The 21241-nt window shown below is 43.1% G+C and overlaps 1 protein-coding gene across 3 annotated transcripts in view; it reads left to right on the forward strand.

Annotated features, from left to right (window-relative positions):
* The window catches only part of LOC137347803 (tetratricopeptide repeat protein 28-like), a 492214-nt gene extending 471352 nt beyond the window's left edge, over positions 1–20862 (forward strand). For all 3 annotated transcript variants that reach the window (XM_068012797.1, XM_068012799.1, XM_068012798.1), the window contains 2 exons: positions 10885–11076; positions 18386–20862. In XM_068012797.1, coding sequence (XP_067868898.1) covers positions 10885–11076; positions 18386–18595 — 402 coding nt within the window. In that variant the 3' untranslated portion in view covers positions 18596–20862. The remainder of the gene's footprint in view (positions 1–10884; positions 11077–18385) is intronic.
* Positions 20863–21241: the final 379 nt, after the last annotated feature.

Consider the following 21241-nt stretch of genomic DNA (forward strand, 5'->3'; position numbering starts at 1 on the left):
CAGTGGGCCACCCTTAACAGCTGCCAGCCCAATCAGAGGACCGGGAGAGGTGGCCATTGCTGGAACTGCACCTGAAGGATGAGAGTGTATCGATGGCCATGCGCCCTCATTGTCAGGTAAGTGGGGTCTGGTACCAGTCAGGCAGCCCTGGTGAAAGGGTGAGGTGGTTTGCTGAGGACAGGTGGTGGGAGGTGCTCATTGCCACTGGGGGCCCCTCTGTGGGCCAAAGAGGGCCCAAAAAGGAGAGCTCCTCACCTGGATCCCACTGGGAGACTGCCAGGATTTACCTGATAGTCTCCCCGTGTGGCAGCAGGCCCTCCGGATGAGGAGGGAAGTGGGAAGATGCCCTTAATTGGCCATTTAAGTGGCTCAATTGGGTTCCGAGTGGCAAGCCATCAGCCACCTTCCCCGCCACTGGCAAAATGATATGGCGGCAGAAAGATGTCAGGCATGCCACCCGATGCCTTCCCGGGCCATTTGGCAGTCTTCCCACTTCCCAGTCTGTCCTCAAATGGCTAGTAAAATTCAGCCCATAGTTAACATGAGGAAAATTAAAATAGGAATTGATAGAGCCGCTAAAGGTTGCACAAAATAAACTCACAAGTAATGACAGCAAAATGGCAGAAATATCAAATAATTACTTTGTCTCGTTATTTGCCAGGGAGACTAACTTGGTGGACATGACATTAGAAAAAGAGATTTTTAAAAAATCAAGACATTTAAGATGGGGCCGGGGGAGGGTTGCGATAAGATAATTACTAAACTAAAGTTAGGAAGGATGAATCCTCTGATCTGGATGAATTGCTACCAAGCATACTCGAAGAAGCTAGGGAATAGATAGCAGAGGCGCTAAGATATAGAAAAGGAAATTTTGCCAGAGGGCTGGCTTTTGCTATATTTGCAAATTGAGATAGAACCATCTCAGGGAATTGTAAGTCAGTTAGCTTAATGTTGGTACTAGGAAAGGTAATGTATTCTTTACTCAAAGAGGTAATAGAAAAGCATCTAATAAACAAAAATATGATCAACAGTAGTCAGTGTAGATTCTAAAAGGGAAGATCATGCTTGACCAACCTTTTTGAATTCTTTGAAGAAGTAACTGAAGGAGTTGACAGGGTAATGCAGTAGATGTAGTATATTTGGATTTTCAAAGGCCTTCGATAAGGTACCACATGGTAGACTTATAACTCAGGCCAAGGCATGTGGAGCCAGGGGACAGGTAACAGAATGGAAAGCAGGCCCGCTACAAAATGAAAAAGAGAGGAGCAGTTAAAGGTAGCTACTCAGACTGTCAGAAGCTGGGAAGTGGTGTTGGGCAGTGATTGGTGCTGGGACCACTGCTGTTCACCATTTACATAAACTATTTGACTCGGGAATCAGAAATACAATTTAAAATTTTGCAGACAATAGAAATTGGGGATATAGTTGATACTGTGGAAGAATGTGATTAAATACAGGACATTAATAACTTGCAGAATAAGGGTGTAAATGGCAAATGAATTTCAATGTAGTTAAGTTGAGGAAGTGTATTTTTCTAGGATAAATAAGAAGGCCACCTATTCCTTAGAAAATAAGAGTTTAAATGATGTAAAGGGATCTAGGGGTACAGATTCACAAATCATTAAAAGTAGAAAACACAGGTTAATAAAGCCATAAAAAATAGAAGCAAAGCATTAGGGTTCATTTCCAGAACAATAGAATTCAAAAACAGCAAAGTTATGTTAAACTTATATTGAACTCTTGTTAGACCACACTTGGAATTTTGTGTGCAGTTCTGTCTCTATATTAAAAAAATGATATAGAAGTACTGGAGAAGGTGAAAAACAGATTTACAAGAATGATAGTGGAACTGAGAGGTTATACCTATCAGGAAAAACTGAAAAGGCTGGATCGCTTTTCTTTAGAAAAGAGAAGACTGAGAGCTCCTTAAAATAATGAAGGGGATTTGATGTTTCCACTTGTGAGGGAATTCAAAACTAGGGGTCATAAATATAATAGACACTAATAAATCCAATAAAGAATTCTTTACTCAGAGAGTGGTTAGAATGTGGAACTAGCACCTAGAATAGTTGAGGCAAATAGCGTAAATGCATTTAAGGGGAAGATAGACAAACACGTGAGGGAGAAAGAAAAAGAAGGACATGCTGATAGAGTGAGATAGGTAGGAAGAAGTTTGTGTGGAGCATAAACACCAGTACAGACCTTTTGGGTTGAATGGCCTGTTTCTGTGCAGTAGTTACTATGTAACTATACAATACTCTCTCAATATAGCTACACCAACAGGGTCCATTCTCCCATTACATCACAAATGGGATTTACTGGCCCAATGACAACAACATTTATACAGAACCTTTAATGTAGTAAAATCGCCCAAGCATTTCACAGGAGTGTTATCGAACAAAATTTAATGAATCACAGATGTTAGGATAGATAACCAAAAACTTGGTCAGAAAGGCAGGCTTTAAGGTAGGCTTTAAGGAGCAACTTAAAGCAGGAGAAAGAGAGGTAAAGAGGCAGAGAAATTTAGGAAAGGAATTTCAGAGCTTAGTATCCAGGTGGCTTAAAACATGCCGTCAATTATGGAGCGATTAAAATCAGGGATGCTCAAGAGGGCAGGGCTGGAATAGGTTACAGTTAGGGAGGGGCGAGATTGTGGAGGATGAGAATTTTTAAACTGCCAAATCAAGAGACTCTGTAGGTCAGCGAGTACAGGGTTGGTGGCTAAATAGGATTTGGTGCCACTTAGGGCACAAGCCACAGAGTTTTAGATGAGTTCAAGTTTATGGAGGGAGAAAGATGGGAGGCTGGGCAGGACTGCATTGGAATAGTCACGTCTAGAGGTAACAAAGGCATGGATGAGGGTTTCAGCAGCAGATTAGCTGAGGCTTGGCCAGAGTTGGGCAATGTTCCAGAGGTAGAAGTATGTGCTCTTGTTCATGGCGAGGATATGAGGTCGCAATCTCGGCTCAAGGTCAGATACAACACCAGGTTGCAACAATCTGGTTCCGCTACACCGAGCTACCAAAGAGCGATAAAGTCAATTACTAGGGAATGGGTTTGGTCTTCTCAATATTTAGTTGGAGTAAACTTCTGTTCATGCATTACTGGATGTCAGACAAGTAGTGTGACAAATTAGAGTAGTCAAGAGAGGTGCTGCTAAGGTAGAATTGAGTCGTCAATGTACATGTGGAACCAGACGCTGTGTTTTCGGATGATGTTGCCGCACGTCAGTATGTAGATAAGGAATAGATGGGGGCTAAGGTTAGATTCTTGGGGAACTCTAGAGGAACGGTGCAGGAGTGGGAAGAGAAGCCATTGCAGGTGATTCTTTGGCTATGATTAGATAGATAAGGATAGAATGGATAAGGTGAGTGCAGTCCCACCCAGCTGGATGATGGAAAAGAGGCGTTGGAGGAGGATGGCGTGTATCAAAGGTGCAAACAGATAAGAAGGACAAGGAAGGATAATTTACCACATAGTCACATAGGATTCCATTTGGACTTTGATAAGAGCCATCTCAGTACTGTGGCAGAGGCGGAAAACTGATTTGAGGGATTCAAACATGGAGCTCAGAGAAAGATGGGCACAAATATGGGAGGTGACAGGGCTTTGAAGAGGAAAGGAAAATTGGAGATGGGAGAGTAGTTTGTAAGAACAGAGGGCCAAGGATTGAGGAGAGGGGTGATGACCGGAGATTTGAAGGGGAGGGAAACCATAACTGAGGAGACATAATTGTTAGCAATATCAACAACATGGTGGTCAGCAGATTAATAGAAATAGGGTGGAGGGAGCAGGAGGTGGATCTCATGGACAAGATAAGCTTGAGCAAGGCATGAGGATCAGTAGAAGAGAAACTAGAGAAAGTGCAAATTCAGGGCTAGGGCAGGGACAACCTTAAGGAAAGTTTGGCCCGGTGGTCTAAAGGAAGGGAGGGAAGGGTCAGAGGCTGCTGAAAGGATGGTTTCAGTCTTACTGACAAAGAAGTCCGTGAACTCCTCGCACTTGTTGGAGGTGGGGGTGAAGGAGGCAGCGGAGAGGGATTTAAGAAGATGGTTTGTAGTAGAGAAGAGAAACTGGGAATTATCTTTGCATTCCAGGATGATCCGGGAATAGTGAGCAGTTTTAGCAGATCAGAGCAGGTCCTAATAATGCTTTATCTGCTCCCACCAGATTTGGTGATAGATAGCTAAACCAGTTGGCTGCCATAAATGTTTCAAGCCTGTGTCCCTTGGATTTAAAGGAGAGATGAATGCTGTACTGGGGGAATGACCAGTGTGAGAGAGAGTAATGGTTTTAATAGGGTCTAGGGCATCAAATATGAAAGTCAGGGTGTGATTGAGCATTTCAGTAACTGCAGGAATATCCTGGTGAATAGTGAGCCAAAGTTAGGAATTTAAAAGTTCAGTTGTAAGCGACTCGGTGAAAAGTTTTTCTAGGGGTGGAGACAGAGGGAAGTGTGAAGAGGGGAAAGGGGAAGGGGATGTGGGTGAAGAGTGATACAAGAAAGTAATCAGAGATGGTCTTATCTGTGATTGATACGATAAGAGTAGAAACATCCTGTGAGATGGCAAGGTCAAGGGGCTGGCCTTGAAAATGGGTCGGGCAGTTTATTTGGAAAGAGAGATTTAAGGAGGAGAGAGAGCATGATAAGTAGAGACGGAGTTTGAAATCATCGAGGATGAGACGTTCAGTGCAGAGGCTGAGGGAGGAAAACAGTGAAAATATCCTGGTGTGAAATTTGGCGTGGTACTGGATGGGTGGTGGAGAACAATAATTTAAAATGAGACAAGAGGGGTGGAACAACAACAAATTGTTTTTATATGGCACTTTTAATGTAATAAAACACCTCAAGGCATCAGATGAAGCAAAATCTGGCACTGAGACACGAGGAGATATTAGGGCAGAAGGCCAAAAGCTTGGTCAAAGAGGTAGGTTTTAAAGCATCATAAATGAGGTAGAGGGATGAAGCAGTTTAGGGAGAAAATTCTCAAACTTAGAGCCTTGACAGTTGAAGGTCCAGCCTCCAATGGTGATGCGATTAAAATCGGGGATGCTCAAGAGGCCAGAATTAGAGGAGCGCAGCTATCTTGGAGGGTTGTGGGGCTGGAGGAGATTACAGAGATAGGGAGGGGTGAGGCCATGGAGGGATTTGAGAACAAGGATGAGAATTTTAAAATTGAGGTGTTGCTGGACTCAGAGTCAATGTAGGTCAGTGAGGACAAGGGTGATAGTTGAACAAAACTTAGTGCCCGGGTAGCTTATGGGCAGCAGAGTTTTTAATGAGTTCAAGCTTCTGGGGGTGAAAGTTTGGAGGCCGGTCAGGAGTGCATTGGAAAAGCCAAGTTTAGAGGTAAAGAAGGCATCGATGAGGGGTTCGGCAGCAGATGAGCTGAAACAGGGGTGTGATCGGGCAATGTTGCGGAGGGGGAAATGGTTGGTTTTAGCAATGGCACAACAACAAGGTGAGATGCTCAAAGGAGGAGAAGGTGCTGGGGAGTAAGGGGACAACCAAGATTTTGGTGATAAGATCCACACTGCCACCACGATGGAGTGAGCAGGGCAAGAGGTGGAAGATATAGCCAAATGGGGAGGCTTCGTTTAAGCTGAAGGTATCATCACCCCTCATTCCATAAAGGCCATGATCCCAATGCAATCATTCTCAATAACTTCATGGATGGTAAGGGCCTTGTTCACAAGTGAACAGACGTTCTGGAAGGAGATCCACTGGCAAAGCCCAATGGGTCTCCATTGGGACCGGTGAATAGGATGGGAAGGAGGTAGGAAAAATTAACCCTGAGTGGGTGTACTGGGCGGGAAGTTTGGTGAGAGTAGGATGGGGCAGTTGAGGTTGCTGCTTGTAACAAGGCAGCAATGAGTGCCTCAATGGCCCCTTTGAAGGAGGCCAAGAGAAGCTTGTATGCTTATTTAAAATGGAGTAAAGCCTGGGACAGCAGCAGGGCAGTAGAAAGGCCGAGGAGGACTGAAGGGTTGGGATAGGGATTTGGGAAGAGAGAAGATAGGGAGAAATGAAGGGAGGCATGCCGACAGGAGAGCAAGCATCGGAGGTATAAAAGGAAAAGAAAAAAAGGGAAATTGGAACAATGGACTCGAGCAGCAACCAAAATGCACATGTGAATAGACGCAGGAAAACTCAAATTGCATAGGCCATTTAGCAAGAATAGGATAGATATGTCCTGGTAATGAATGGGGATTCGAGAGGAGACAATAGCTTAGAGTCCAGAGTTAAAGTCCCATGGGTAGGATAAGGTTAACATAGGTAGGGTAGAGTCAGCTAGGAACATTGACCAACCGATGGCCAGGTTTAGAGACGTGTGGAGGGCCATTACAACATAGGCAGGATCCTCTAACTGGCTACAGCACAGATAGGATCCACTGTCCCTTTACAATACAGACAAGAGCCACTATTGCATTACAACACAGGTAGGTTCCACTCCCCCAATACAATGGAAGACCGGATCCACTCACACATTATAACACTGACAGGATTACTTCTCCCATTATTACACATGTTTAATCCACTCTCTCATTACAACACAGACAGGATCTACTTTCTTATTATAATATAGACAAAATCCACTCTCCCATGACAATGCAGACAGGATCTACTCCCCCATTACAATACCGACAGAATCTACTTTCCCTTTACAACACAGACTGGATCCACTCTCCTGTTTCAACACAGACTGGATCCACTCCTCTGTTTCACCACAGACAGAATCCACTCTCTTATTGCATAATTGACTTTCCCAGTCCAACACAGAGGGAATCCACTTTCACATTACAGCACAGACAGGATCCAGTCTCCAATGACAACACAGACTGGTTCCACTCTCCCATTACAACACAGACTGGTTCCACTCTCCCATTACAACACAGACTGAATCTAGTCTCCCATTACAAGACACAGAATTCACTCAGGCAGGATCCACTCTCCAATTACAACACAGACAGCACCCATTCTTCCATTACACCAGAGACAGAATGCACTCTCCCATTGCAGCACAGGTGGGGTCCACTCTCCCATTACAATGCAGAAATGATCCACTCTCCGTTTAGAACACAGACAGGACCCACTCTCCCATTACAGCACTGACAGGGTCCACTGTTCCATTACAAAACAGACAGGATCCACTCTCCCTTTAGAACACCAGACAGAACTGACTCTCATTAAAATGCAGACAGGATCCACTCTCCCATTACAACACGGATAGAATTCACTCTCCAGTTACAGCACAGAAGTGGTCCAGTCTTCCATTGTAACAGGGACAAAATCCACTTTCCCTTTACAACATAGGTGGAATCCACTCTCCCACTACACCAGAGACTGAATCCACTCTTCGATTACAACACAGGTTGGATCCACTCTCCCATTATAACACATAAGTGATCCGCTCTAACACTGCAGCACAGGCAGGATCTACTCTCCCATTACAACATGGACAGAATCCACTTTCCCTTTAAAACATAGGTGGAATCCACTCTCCTATTACTTGACCAAATCCTCTCTCCCATTACAACACAACAGGATCCACTATCCTATTACAACACAAAGCAGATTCGCACCCCCATTCCAGCACAGATAGTATCCTCTCTCCCATTGGAACACAGACAGGATTCACTCTCCCATTCCAACACAGACAGGATCCACTCTCCCATTATTACACAGGCAGGATCCACTCTCCCATTACAACACAGACAGAATCCACCAGAATCCACTCTCCCATTGCAACACAGACAGGTTCGACTCCCCTATTGCCTACTGCAGGCTTCCCCTTTCATACTGCTTCTTCTGCCTCAATGTATTACCTTCATTCCCAGTGGTCCCTCCCTCCACTGTCTCACTATGTGAGCTCCACACCCAATGATCTCATACTCCTTTGTTTCACTGTGTTACTTTTTACACTCAGCAGAGTCTCCCCCTCTGTCTCAATTTGTCTGCAGTTTAGAACCATTGTTCATGATATATGATTCCTGCCCTCTGCCCTTTGACTCTGGTTTCTGCCTATCACTATCAAAACTCAAGGGAAGACAGTGAGGTAGCCCTGTGAACGCTTTGGCCATTAAACTAGCCACAATACAAAACAGCATAGAAATATGGAAATTTACAGCACTGATGGATGCCATTCTTACCATCGTGTCTGTGCTAGCTGAAAAAGAGCTATCCAGCCTAAGTTCACTTTCCCGCTCTTAGTCCATAGCCCTGCAGGGTTTTTAAAAATTTGCTCAAGGGGTGTCTGCGTCGCTGGCAATTTCTTGCCCATCCCTAATTGTCCTTCTGAAGGCGAATGTGAGACACCTTCTTGAAGAGCTGCAGTCTACGTGGTTTAGGTACACCCACAGTGTTGCTGGGAATGGAGTTCCAGGATTTTGACCCAGTGACAGTGAAGGTGTGACAGTGCCTAGCTCAATGCCAGGTGGTTCATCCTGTTTTATTCTTATTTGACGTTTCCTTAGTGGTTTTTGATGCAATTGAGTGTCTTGCTGGGCCATTTCAGAGGGCAGTTAGGAATCAACCACATTGCTGTAGGTCCGGAGTCACATGTAGGCCAGACCAGGTAAGGATGGCAGATTTCCTTCCCTAAAGGACATTAATGAACCCAGATGGGTTTTTACAACAATCTGGTCACCATTACTCAGACAAGCTTTTTATTCCTGATTTATTCAGTTAACTGAATTACAGCAGTTCAAGTGTATGTTTGAGTATTTTTAAATGCCATCAGTGTTTCTGCTTCTCTACTCTTTCAGACAGTGAGTGTCAGTCACCCACCACCCTCTGGATGAAAAAGCTTCTCCACAACACCCCTCTAATTCTTCAACCAATTTCTATAAATCTATGCCTCTGATTATTGACCTACCTACTGAGTGCAATAGGTCCTTCATATCACTCTGTCTAGACCCCTCACAATTCTGTACACCTCAATTAAATCGCCCCCCCCCACCCCCAGCCTACTGTTCTAAAGAGAATAATCCCAGCCTATCCAATCTTTCCTCATAGTTAAAATTCACCATTCTTAGCACCAACCTCGTAAATCTCCTCTGAACCCTCTCTAATATGACCACATCCTTCCTATAATGTGCTCAGAACTGAATGCAGTACTCTAGCTGTGGTCTAACCAGTGTTTTATACAGTTCTAGCATAACCTCCCTGCTCTTATATTCCATGCCTCAGCTAATAAAGGAAAATATCCCATATGTCTTCTTAACCACATTATCTACCCACCCCACTACCTGCAGGGATCTGTACACATGCATTTGGGGAGGCCGAACAAGGCAAGGGAATGCACAATAAATGGTAGGATACTGAGATGACTGCAGGGTGACCACATCCTGAAATGTCCTATCCATGGAGCTCTCAACTTCATGGATGCATGACAGTGACAGCAGCAACTGCTCAAGCTCTGAAACCCAGAGCTCGAGCTCCTAAAGCTGACACTTCCTGCACGTGTGGTTGTCCAGGTTAATGGCTGGCTACCGGACCTGAAGGGACCTGACGACATGTGTCGGGGTCGGGTCGCACTTCTGGGTCCGGCATTAGGGCTCGGCTCGGGTCGGGCCAGGTCGGACACGCTCTATCACCACCTCCAGTAAGTGGCTCCAATGTTAATGTAATTTTTGGACTAGAAAGGTGGTTTTGTTATTTTAAGCTTGTGCAGATCAGCAACAAGGTGAAAAATGGAAGGTAGGTTAACTGACGGTCGGGTCGGGCGTGGGAAAAAATGGAAGGGCTTGGGACGGGTCAGATGTGGTTCTGTCGGGATCGGGCAGGTTTCATTTGCAAACCTGAGCAGGCCTTTAGTCCAGGTCGCAAGAAGGCTCTTAGTGCTTTCCATATGGCACATGTTGTACATTCGACAGGACTGAGGTACCTTGCCATGCCTTTACTTCTTTGGCGACTTGATAAGCTTACCAGAAATAAACTTAAGACTTGTCCCTGATCTGGACATAAAAATCTCACCAGCTACTCATCAATTGCCTCGTGTTCCCTTACTTGCCTCTGGGTTCTCTGATTGAAGACTGTGTTTGTTAGAGAAAGAAATTATTTGCTCTTTACTCACCTGATTTACTCACCCTGAGAGTTCCTCCCCTGTACTCACTGTGTCAAGACATATAACTGAGAGGATGTTATAGCTTCAGACAGTTGAACTTAGTCTTGCTGGTGGCAGAAAAAAGAAAGACTTGTATTGTTATAATGCCTTTCACAACCACAAGATGTCCCAAAGTGCTTTACAGTCAATTAAGTACTTTTATTAAAGTGCAGTCACTGTTGTAGTGTAAGAAACATGGCAGCCAATTTGTGCATAGTAACTCCCACTAACAGCCATGTGGTACTCGGTTTTTACTGATACTGAGGGGCAAGTATTGGCCAGCGCACTGGGAAGACTCCCTGCTTTTCTTCAACATCATGCCATGGGATCTTTTGCATCTACCTGAAAGGACAGATCGGGCCTCAGTTTAACATTTCATCCAAAGGTCAACACCTCTGACAGTGCAGCACTCCTGCAATATTGCACTGTAGTGTCAGCCTAGATTTTTGTGCTCAAGTGCTAGAGTGGAACTTGAATGCATAACCTCTAAGGGAGGGGAGAAGGCTCCCATCTGAGCCACAGCTGACATAACTCAGAACCTCTCATGGTTTCATTTAGAGCTAACATGGTATTGGATGATTTCCAGCTGCATCACTCATGATAATTGGACTGCTACCAATCCTGTCACTCAATATTACACCATAGATACACAACAGAAACACTCACTGGCATGTCAGCAACTCACAAACAGAGTGCATCAGGATTAGTTTCAATTGCTATTTCCACTGGCAATGAATGCATTCCTTTTGAATTTCTCATTTTTCTCTGTCTGTCTTAGATCATGATGCAGGCTCCATGGCTTACTGTCAAACCAACTTCGGAGGAAGTACGGGTTAAGCACAATCTGGCCCAGAGACTGAACTCTCTACATTCTCAGCAGCAAGCTCACATGCATTGCATGGAGCTGTGGCACAAGAAAGCTCTGAGGGAGCTGGAGAAAAAACCAGAGAAGCGAAGAAACAAGAAACAGGTATTGTCCAAAATAGCAGAACTAATCAGTCAACGTTCTGTTAGGGACTGTGAATTCACACAGTCACAGTGACACCACCAATAAAAGCGACAACCCTAGTTATAATAGTCCACTGACACTGCTTGTGACATTTCCACTGGCAGTGTCACCCCTGTCATCACCAGGGTGTTGCTATTATTGAGTACCACTATTATTGGGGATATCATTGCCATTGGAAAGGGCACTCTTATTGGTCAGAGCACTGCCATTGGTGGGTTAATGTTATTGGGAATATCACTGCCATTGGAGGGTCAAATTATTGGGAATGTCATTGCCATTGTAGAAGGCTAATTATAACAATATTAGGCAGGAACTGAAAAATTTAGATTGGGGGCGGATGTTTGAGGGTAAATCAACATCTGACATGTGGGAGTCTTTCAAATGTCTGTTGATTAGAATCCAGGACCAGCATGTTCCTGTGAAGAAGAAGGATAAGTTTGGCAAGTTTCAGGAACCTTGGATAACACGGGATATTGTGAGCCTAGTCAAAAAGAAAAAGGAAGCATTCGTAAGGGCTGGAAGGCTAGGAACAGAGGAATATAAAGACAGTAGGAAGGAACTGAAGCAAGGAGTCAGGAGGGCTAAAAGGGGTCATGAAAAATCATCGGCAAATAGGATTAAGGATAATCCCAAGGCTTTTTATACGTATATAAAGAGCAAGAGGGTAGCCAGGGAAAGGGTTGGCCCACTCAAGGACAGAGAAGGGAATCTATGTGTGGAGCCAGAGGAAATGGGCGAGGTACTAAATGAGTACTTTGCATCAGTATTCACCAAAGAGAAGGACTTGGTGGATGATGAGCCTAGGGAAGGGAGTGTAGATAGTCTCAGTCATCTCATTATCAAAAAGGAGGAGGTGTTGGGTGTCTTGCAAAGCATTAAGGTAGATAAGTCCCCAGGGCCTGATGGGATCTACCCCAGAATACTGAGGGAGGCAAGGGAAGAAATTGCTGGGGCCTTGACAGAAATCATTGCATCCTCATTGGCTACAGGTGAGGTCCCAGAGGACTGGAGAATAGCCAATGTTGTTCCTTTGTTTAAGAAGGGTAGCAAGGATAATCCAGGAAATTATAGGCCGGTGAGCCTTACGTCAGTGGTAGGGAAATTATTAGAGAGGATTCTTCGGGACAGGATTTACTCCCATTTGGAAACAAACAAACTTATTAGCGAGAGGCAGCATGGTTTTGTGAAGGGGAGGTCGTGTCTCACTAATTTGATTGAGTTTTTTGAGGAAGTGACAAAGATGATTGATGAAGGAAGGTCAGTGGATGTTATCTATATGGACTTCAGTAAAGCCTTTGACAAGGTCCCTCATGGCAGACTGGTACAAAAGGTGAAGTCACACGGGATCAGAGGTGAGCTGGCAAGATGGATATAGAACTGGCTCAGTCATAGAAGACAGAGGGTAGCAGTGGAAGGGTGCTTTTCTGAATGGAGGGATGTGACTAGTGGTGTTCTGCAGGGATCAGTACTGGGACCTTTGCTCTTTGTAGTATATATAAATGATTTGGAGGAAAATGTAGCTGGTCTGATTAGTAAGTTTGCAGATGAGACAAAGGTTGGTGGAGTTGTGGATAGTGATGAGGATTGTCAGAGGATACAGCAGGATATAGATCGGTTGGAGACTTGGGTGGAGAAATGGCAGATGGAGTTTAATATGGACAAATGTGAGGTAATGCATTTTGGAAGGTCTAATGCAGGTGGGAAGTATACAGTAAATGGCAGAACCCTTAGGAGTATTGACAGGCAGAGAGATCTGGGCGTACAGGTCCACAGGTCACTGAAAGTGGCAACGCAGGTGGATAAGGTAGTCAAGAAGGCATACGGCATGCTTGCCTTCATCGGTCGGGGCATAGAGTATAAATATTGGCAAGTCATGCTGCCACTGTACAGAACTTTAGTTAGGCCACACTTGGAATATTGCGTGCAATTCTGGTCGCCACACGACCAGAAGGACGTGGAGGCTTTGGAGAGGGTACAGAGGAGGTTTACCAGGATGTTGCCTGGTCTGGAGGGCATTAGCTATGAGGAGAGGTTGGATAAACTTGGATTGTTTTCACTGGAACGACGGAGGTGGAGGGGCGACATGATAAAGATTTACAAAGTTATGAGCGGCATGGACAGAGTGGATAGTCAGAAGCTTTTTCCCAGGGTGGAAGAGTCAATTACTAGGGGACATAGGTTTAAGGTGTGAGGGGCAAAGTTTAGAGGGGATGTGCGAGACAAGTTCTTTACACAGAGGGTGGTGAGTGCCTGGAACATGCTGCCGGGGGAGGTGGTGGAAGCAGGTACGATAGCGACGTTTAAGAGGCATCTTGACAAATACATGAATAGGATGGGAATAGAGGGATACGGTCCCCGGAAGTGCAGAAGGTTTTAGTTTAGGCAGGCATCTAGATCGGCGCAGGCTTGGAGGGCCGAATGGCCTGTTCCTGTGCTGTACTGTTCTTTGTTCTTTGTTACTGGGGATATCACTGCCATTGTCAGGTCAGTATTGGGAATATCACTGCCATTGGACAAGATGGTGTTATTCCGATATCACTGCCATTGGTGAATCAAAATTATTGGGAATATCACTGCCCTTGGAGAGGTCATTGTTATTGTGGATTTAACTGCCATTGTTGGGGCCACTTTTAGGGACTGTCACTGCCATTGGAAGGTCAATATTATTGCAGATATTATTGCAATTGGAGGGGCCATTTTTGGGAATATCACTGCCATTGGAGGTGGCAATATTATTGGGAATATCATTGTCATTGGAGGTGGTAATATTATTGGGAATATCAATGCCATTGGAGAGGTCAAGATTATTGGGAATATCATTGTCATTGGAGGTGGTAATATTATTGGGAATATCAATGCCATTGGAGAGGTCAAGATTATTGGGAATATCAATGCCATTGGAGGTGGTAATATTATTGGGAATATCAATGCCATTGGAGAGGTCAAGATTATTGGGAATATCAATGTCATTGGAGGTGGTAATATTATTGGGAATATCAATGCCATTGGAGATACCAATATTATTGGGAATATCACTGCCATTGGAGGTGGCAATATTATTGGGAATATCATTGCCATTGGAGTTGTTAATATTATTGTGAATATCAATGCCATTGGAGAGGTCAAGATTATTGGGAATATCAATGCCATTGGATGTGGTAATATTATTGGGAATATCAATGCCATTGGAGATACCAATATTATTGGGAATATCACTGCCATTGGAGGTGGCAATATTATTGGGAATATCATTGCCATTGGAGAGGTCAAGATTATTGGGAATATCAATGCCATTGGAGGTGGTAATATTATTGGGAATATCAATGCCATTGGAGAGGTCAAGATTATTGGGAATATCAATGCCATTGGAGGTGGTAATATTATTGGGAATATCAATGCCATTGGAGATACCAATATTATTGGGAATATCACTGCCATTGGAGGTGGCAATATTATTGGGAATATCATTGCCATTGGAGGTGGTAATATTATTGGGAATATCAATGCCATTGGAGAGGCCAAGATTATTGGGAATATCAATGCCATTGGAGGTGGTAATATTATTGGGAATATCAATGCCATTGGAGAGGTCAAGATTATTGGGAATATCAATGCCATTGGAGATACCAATATTATTGGGAATATCACTGCCATTGGAGGTGGCAATATTATTGGGAATATCATTGCCATTGGATAGGTCAATATAATTGGGAATATCAATGCCATTGGAGAGGTCAAGATTATTGGGAATATCAATGCCATTGGATGTGGTAATATTATTGGGAATATCAATGCCATTGGAGATACCAATATTATTGGGAATATCACTGCCATTGGAGGTGGCAATATTATTGGGAATATCATTGCCATTGGAGAGGTCAAGATTATTGGGAATATCAATGCCATTGGAGGTGGTAATATTATTGGGAATATCAATGCCATTGGAGAGGTCAAGATTATTGGGAATATCAATGCCATTGGAGGTGGTAATATTATTGGGAATATCAATGCCATTGGAGATACCAATATTATTGGGAATATCACTGCCATTGGAGGTGGCAATATTATTGGGAATATCATTGGCATTGGAGGTGGTAATATTATTGGGAATATCACTGCCATTGGAGAGGTTACTGTTATTTGGACTATCTCATCCATTGGAAAGGATAGTGTTATTCCGATATCACTGCCATTGGAGGGGTCACAGTTATTGAGGATATCACTGCCTTGGGAAAGACATTTATAGGGGATAACACTGCCATTCAAGAGGACATTGTTCTTGGAAATATCATTGTCATTCAAGAGGACATTGTTATTGGGAATATCATTGTCATTCCAGAGGACATTGTTCTTGGGAATATCATTGTCATTCAAGAGGACATAATTATTGGGAATATCATTGTCATTCAAGAGGACATTGTTATTGGGAATATCATTGCCATTGGAGGTGGTAATATTATTGGGAATATCAATGCCATTGGAGAGGCCAAGATTATTGGGAATATCAATGCCATTGGAGGTGGTAATATTATTGGGAATATCAATGCCATTGGAGAGGTCAAGATTATTGGGAATATCAATGCCATTGGAGATACCAATATTATTGGGAATATCACTGCCATTGGAGGTGGCAATATTATTGGGAATATCAATGCCATTGGAGGTGGTAATATTATTGGGAATATCAATGCCATTGGAGAGGTCAAGATTATTGGGAATATCAATGCCATTGGAGATACCAATATTATTGGGAATATCACTGCCATTGGAGGTGGCAATATTATTGGGAATATCATTGCCATTGGATAGGTCAATATAATTGGGAATATCATTGCCATTGGAGAGGTCAAGATTATTGGGAATATCACTGCCATTGGAGAGGTTACTGTTATTTGGACTATCTCATCCATTGGAAAGGATAGTGTTATTCCGATATCACTGCCATTGGAGGGGTCACAGTTATTGAGGATATCACTGCCTTGGGAAAGACATTTATAGGGGATAACACTGCCATTCAAGAGGACATTGTTCTTGGAAATATCATTGTCATTCAAGAGGACATTGTTATTGGGAATATCATTGTCATTCCAGAGGACATTGTTCTTGGGAATATCATTGTCATTCAAGAGGACATAATTATTGGGAATATCATTGTCATTCAAGAGGACATTGTTATTGGGAATATCATTGCCATTGGAGAGGTCACTGTTATTGGGACTATCTCTGCACTGAACAGCATCACTGTTATTGGGGAAATCACTGCCATTGGATCGTCAATATTAGGACTATCATTGCCTTTGGAGGGGGCAATTTTGGGACTATCACTGTCATTGGAGAGGTCACTGTTATTGGGAATGTAACTGTCATTGGAGAGGTCAATATTTTGGGGATATCACTGCCATTGGAGGGATCAGTTTTGGGACTATCACTGATGTTGGAGGGGTCACTGTTATTGGAATATCACTGCCTATCGATACGTCACAGTTTTTGGGGATATCACTGCCATTGGAGGGTCAGTATTACTGGAAATAGTATTGCTATTTAAGGGGTCACAAAACATAGAATCAGAGAAATATAGAAGGAGGTGCTCAGGCCCACGGCACTGTGCCAATACCAGCACCAGCCATTCAACCCAGGAAAGCGGTCAGAAAATCCTTGGCCCCACTCCACTTGTGTAAGTGCAGACGAACAGACATTACTGAAGTACTCCTGATCCCATCAGTCCAACTGGGTGGGAGTCGGTCATAATGGTGTCAAATATTAACAATAAAATCGGTGGCCATCTGCACCATTATGAATGCAGCTTGGAAACCTGCTGCAGGAGTGAGCCCATGGACAGCGGCCATGCAAGTTTCAGGAGTGGCAGGACTAAAAGTGCTGTATTCATTACTCTTTTACTTGTTCTTTCCTTCACTAACCATTTTCCTATCTGCCCCTTATTTTTATCACCTCCCCAAATGCCTTCAGATCTGCCCCTTCCCTGTGTATTTTGGTAGGAAGGATGAGGAGAAGCAATATAAACTAACTGATACAATTTTAATAGAATATGATAACAAAGAGAGCTAGGATTAAATGTATAAAAATCTGTAAAGGTGGCAGGACAAGTTGAGAAATCTGTTGATAAAGTGGGTAGGGATCCTTAGCCCGTTGTTCCTGTTTGGAATTCTCTTCCCCAGGACTCAGTGGAGGCTGAGTCAGTGAATTTATTCAAGGCTGAGTTAGACAGATTTCTGATTGACAAGGGAGTCAAGGGTTATGGTGGGGACAGGCAGAAAGTGGAGTTAAGGCCACAATCAGATCATCCATGAGCTTATTGAATGCCGGAGCAGGCTCGGGGGGCCCAAATGGCCTACTCCTGCTATATTTCTCATGTTCTTATAAATAAAGGCACGGATTGCAAAAGCAAGGAAGTAAAGCTAAACCTTTATAAAACACTAATCTGAACACTCATCTAAAATTCTGAGCACTACACTTTAGAATGGATTGAAGGCCTTGGAGAGAGTGCAGAGGAGATTTACTGGAATGGTCCCAGGGAAGAGGGACTTCCGCTATGTGGAGAGACTGGGGAAGCTGGAATTGTTCTTAGAGCAGAAAAGGTGAGGAGGAAATTTGATAGAGGTGTTGAAAATCATTAGAGATTTTGATAGAGACGATTGGGAGAAACGGTTTTCACTGACAGGAGGGTGGGTAACCAGGGAGCAGATTTAAGATAATTGGCAAAAGAATCAAGAGGGGAGATGGGGAGACTTTTTTTTAACTCAGTCAGTGTTGTGATCTGGAATGCAATGCCTGTAGGGGTGGAGGAAGCAGATTCAATGGTAAATTTCAAATTGAAATTGAATGTATAAATGAAACGGAAATATCTGCAGGGCGATAAGAAAAAGGCAGGGGAGTGGAACTAATTGGTTAGCTGTTTCAAAGAGCTGGCACAGGCACTATGGCTAAATATCCTCCTTCTGTGCTGAATCATTTTGTGATTCTTTAGGTTAAATCATCTTCCACTGCTCTATTTACCTTCTCTGGGAGGCCAAGGTCCTGGTTTGTTAAATGGAACCCATTCCCATCTAAAGTTCATACCAGTGCTCTAGAAATCTGAAGCCTTCTTTTCTACACCATTTTTCAAGCCACATATGTATGCATCTAATCTGCTTCTTCCTAGCACGCTATCATTGGAAGTGTAACATGTTATTGTTCATTTACCTGGTGTACTCCAGGATAAGCTGAATATTTTCACCCCTCTCGCTGATTCATTTTTTTTTTGTTTGAACAGGACTGCACTCCAAAGAAGGTGAAAGTGAAAGGGCCCAGAACCCCGAGCACTGCCCAGATCCCCTTTGATACACCTACACCTGTTTCACACAATGTGGCACTGCGTTCGTCTGCACAGGAGATCATAAAGGAACAAGGGGAGAGTGTACGGCATCGGCACAGAGCTGCAGTCAAAGATCTCTTCCTACCTTTTATTGATCCATTGCCTTGACACTGTGTATCTAGACACGTGCGTGTCACTCTGTGCTTGTTCATGCTGCACACTGTATTGATATGCAATGTGGTATCTTTAAGCAGAAACCTCTGCAAATGCAATTATCTTTATCTGACAGGTGCTGGTAAAATCGCTAAGATCCCAGTACGTCACAAGACACTGACATAAAATAATCTGACCATTTGAATAAACTCAGTAACCAATTCCCCAACCAAAAACAATGGCCTCCCTCGGTGACTGATTCTGTAACACAGTCAGTGTACATGGTGGGAGGGGAGGCAGTCTGCGATCTGGGTTGCCAATGACTGGCAGGGACTGCCAACTGTATCAATCGCACAGATATCCAGGATGGACTCAACACTGACATACATGGGATGTTAATTGCAGCCTCCCTGCCTGCATCACCTGGAAAGATATAATGAAGGAGGGGTAGATTTTTCACTCAGTATGATCTGCCCTATCATTGTGGAATGTATGCATGAGGGTCAGGATATTAGGCAGGCAATTAAAGGCATAAATGTTACACTAATGATAGACATTTACCAGATGACTGAGGTTCCTGATCGTCTTGCTGGGCAGGCAATTCACTGAATAAGGATAGCCTAGTGCGGAGCTGCAGAGCTGGAGTTTCCATTGCTGCCACCTAAACTCATAGAATAGGTATTGGATCAAATGCACCTCTTTAACTTTTTCTAGGGAGAAGAATTTGAAAGAGGATTGTGAGGCAAGTTTTCTGCTGACTGAGGTGGATTGGCCATACCTGGCAGCTGAATGTACAGGTCCAGGCACACCTTAATTTGGAAATGACCAAACTGTACCAATCCACCTCTGGTGTGTAAAAATACTTAACTGAAGGAGGACTAACTTCAGTGAGCTGAAAAGTGATCTGGTCTAGGTGGATTGGAATCAAAAATCAGTAGGTAAAACAGTAATTGAGCAATGGGAGTTCTTCAAAAGAGGAGATGGTTCGGGTACCAAATAGACACATTCCAATGAGGGGGAATGGAAGAGCATCCAAAGCTAGAGCTTGCTGGATGACTAAAAAATTTGCAGTAGAGTTTCCACTAGTTTGCACTGGTTTAATTTGCTGGAATGGGCCAAACCAGTGCAAAAGATTGAGGAACTTCAAGCACAAGTTATGTCCAGTGCAAACAGAGTTTCTGCGATTTCTTGCATTGGTTTAAAAACATCATGCTGGAAGCCAGTCCCACCTACAAAACTGGCCACGATCCCAGTTTGAATTAATTACCACGGTGCGTTTCCACTAATTGTGCCCATTTGCGGGCCTTCAAGCAGCCTGTTAAAATGAAGCTGGTTTGTTTAGTCGCAAGGACACTAACAAACACCTTTAAAAAGCTTTAAAATATTTTTAAAAATTAACTTACTAAGAACTGACTACTGTACATCAATAAAACTAGTAAATGGTTCTGTATAATTTTTAAAAGTCATTTTCAATTATTCAAAATTAGGTTACTCAGGTGGTGGACTAGACACTCTGATTAAAAATACTTATTTTTTGTGATAAGCCCATTTTCAACAGTATTAATAAAACTGCACCAGGTTTACCATTCTTAAATAGATCAAGGAATAAACATTAATGCAAAAAATAAACAATTATGTTCAAAAACACTGTCCAATTGCACTGGTTCATGGAAGATTTTAGGTTTGTGATTGTGCAAATAAGTTTGAGTGGAAACTTGAAATATAACACAAAAGCAAAATACAGCAGAGGCTGAAAATCTGAAATAAAAACTGAAAGTGCTGGAAATACTCGGCAGGTCAAGGCAGCATCTGTGGAGAGAGAAACAGAGTTAACATTTCAGGTCCTTTGACTGCCCTTTGACTATTTATGTATTTATAAAAAAAACTTTTGGATTCCCTTTTACATCGTTCATTGATCTTGCCCCTCTTATTCCCTTTTTTAGATCTCCTCTGTATTTACTGTATTCAACTTGATTCTCTCCTGTATTGTGAACTGTATGTTTGTAATAAGCCTCCTTTTTCTACTTCCTGTTAATCTTTATGGGTTAGAGTTTCCACTTTGGGTGCAATCGGCAATCCAAGTGCAAATTGTGCACAGCATTTTCTATATTTGTTATTGATGTGGTGGATGTTGTGCTTATGGACTTTTAAAAGGCATTTGATAAGTACTACATAATAAGACTTGTTAACAAAAGTAAAGGGACAGCATGGATACAAAATTGACTAAGATCCTGAAAGCTGTGCATAGTGAACAGTTGTTTATGAAACTTGAGGGAAGTATACTGTGGTGTTCCTCAGGGGTCAGTATTAGGATCATTGCTCTTTTTGATATATATTAATAACATGGAAATGTGTATACATGTACTTGTATAAGTGTCAGCTGTGGCTCAGTCGGTAGCACTCTTGCCTCTGAAGCACAAGGTTTAAGTCCCACTCCAGGATATAAGCACAAAAATCTAAGCTGACATTCCAGTACAGTCATGAGGGAATGCTGTACTGTCAAATGGCACAATTTTGAAGAAAAGCAGGGGAGTTACTCCCAATGTCCTGGCCAATATTTATCCCTCAACCAACCACAAGAAGAGATTATCTGGTTATTATATTGACTACATTACAAAGTACTTTGTTGGCTGTAAAGCACTTTGGGACACCCTGTGGTCA

Source organism: Heterodontus francisci, chromosome 32, assembly GCF_036365525.1.
Source record: "Heterodontus francisci isolate sHetFra1 chromosome 32, sHetFra1.hap1, whole genome shotgun sequence".
Classification (NCBI taxonomy): Eukaryota; Metazoa; Chordata; class Chondrichthyes; order Heterodontiformes; family Heterodontidae; genus Heterodontus; species Heterodontus francisci.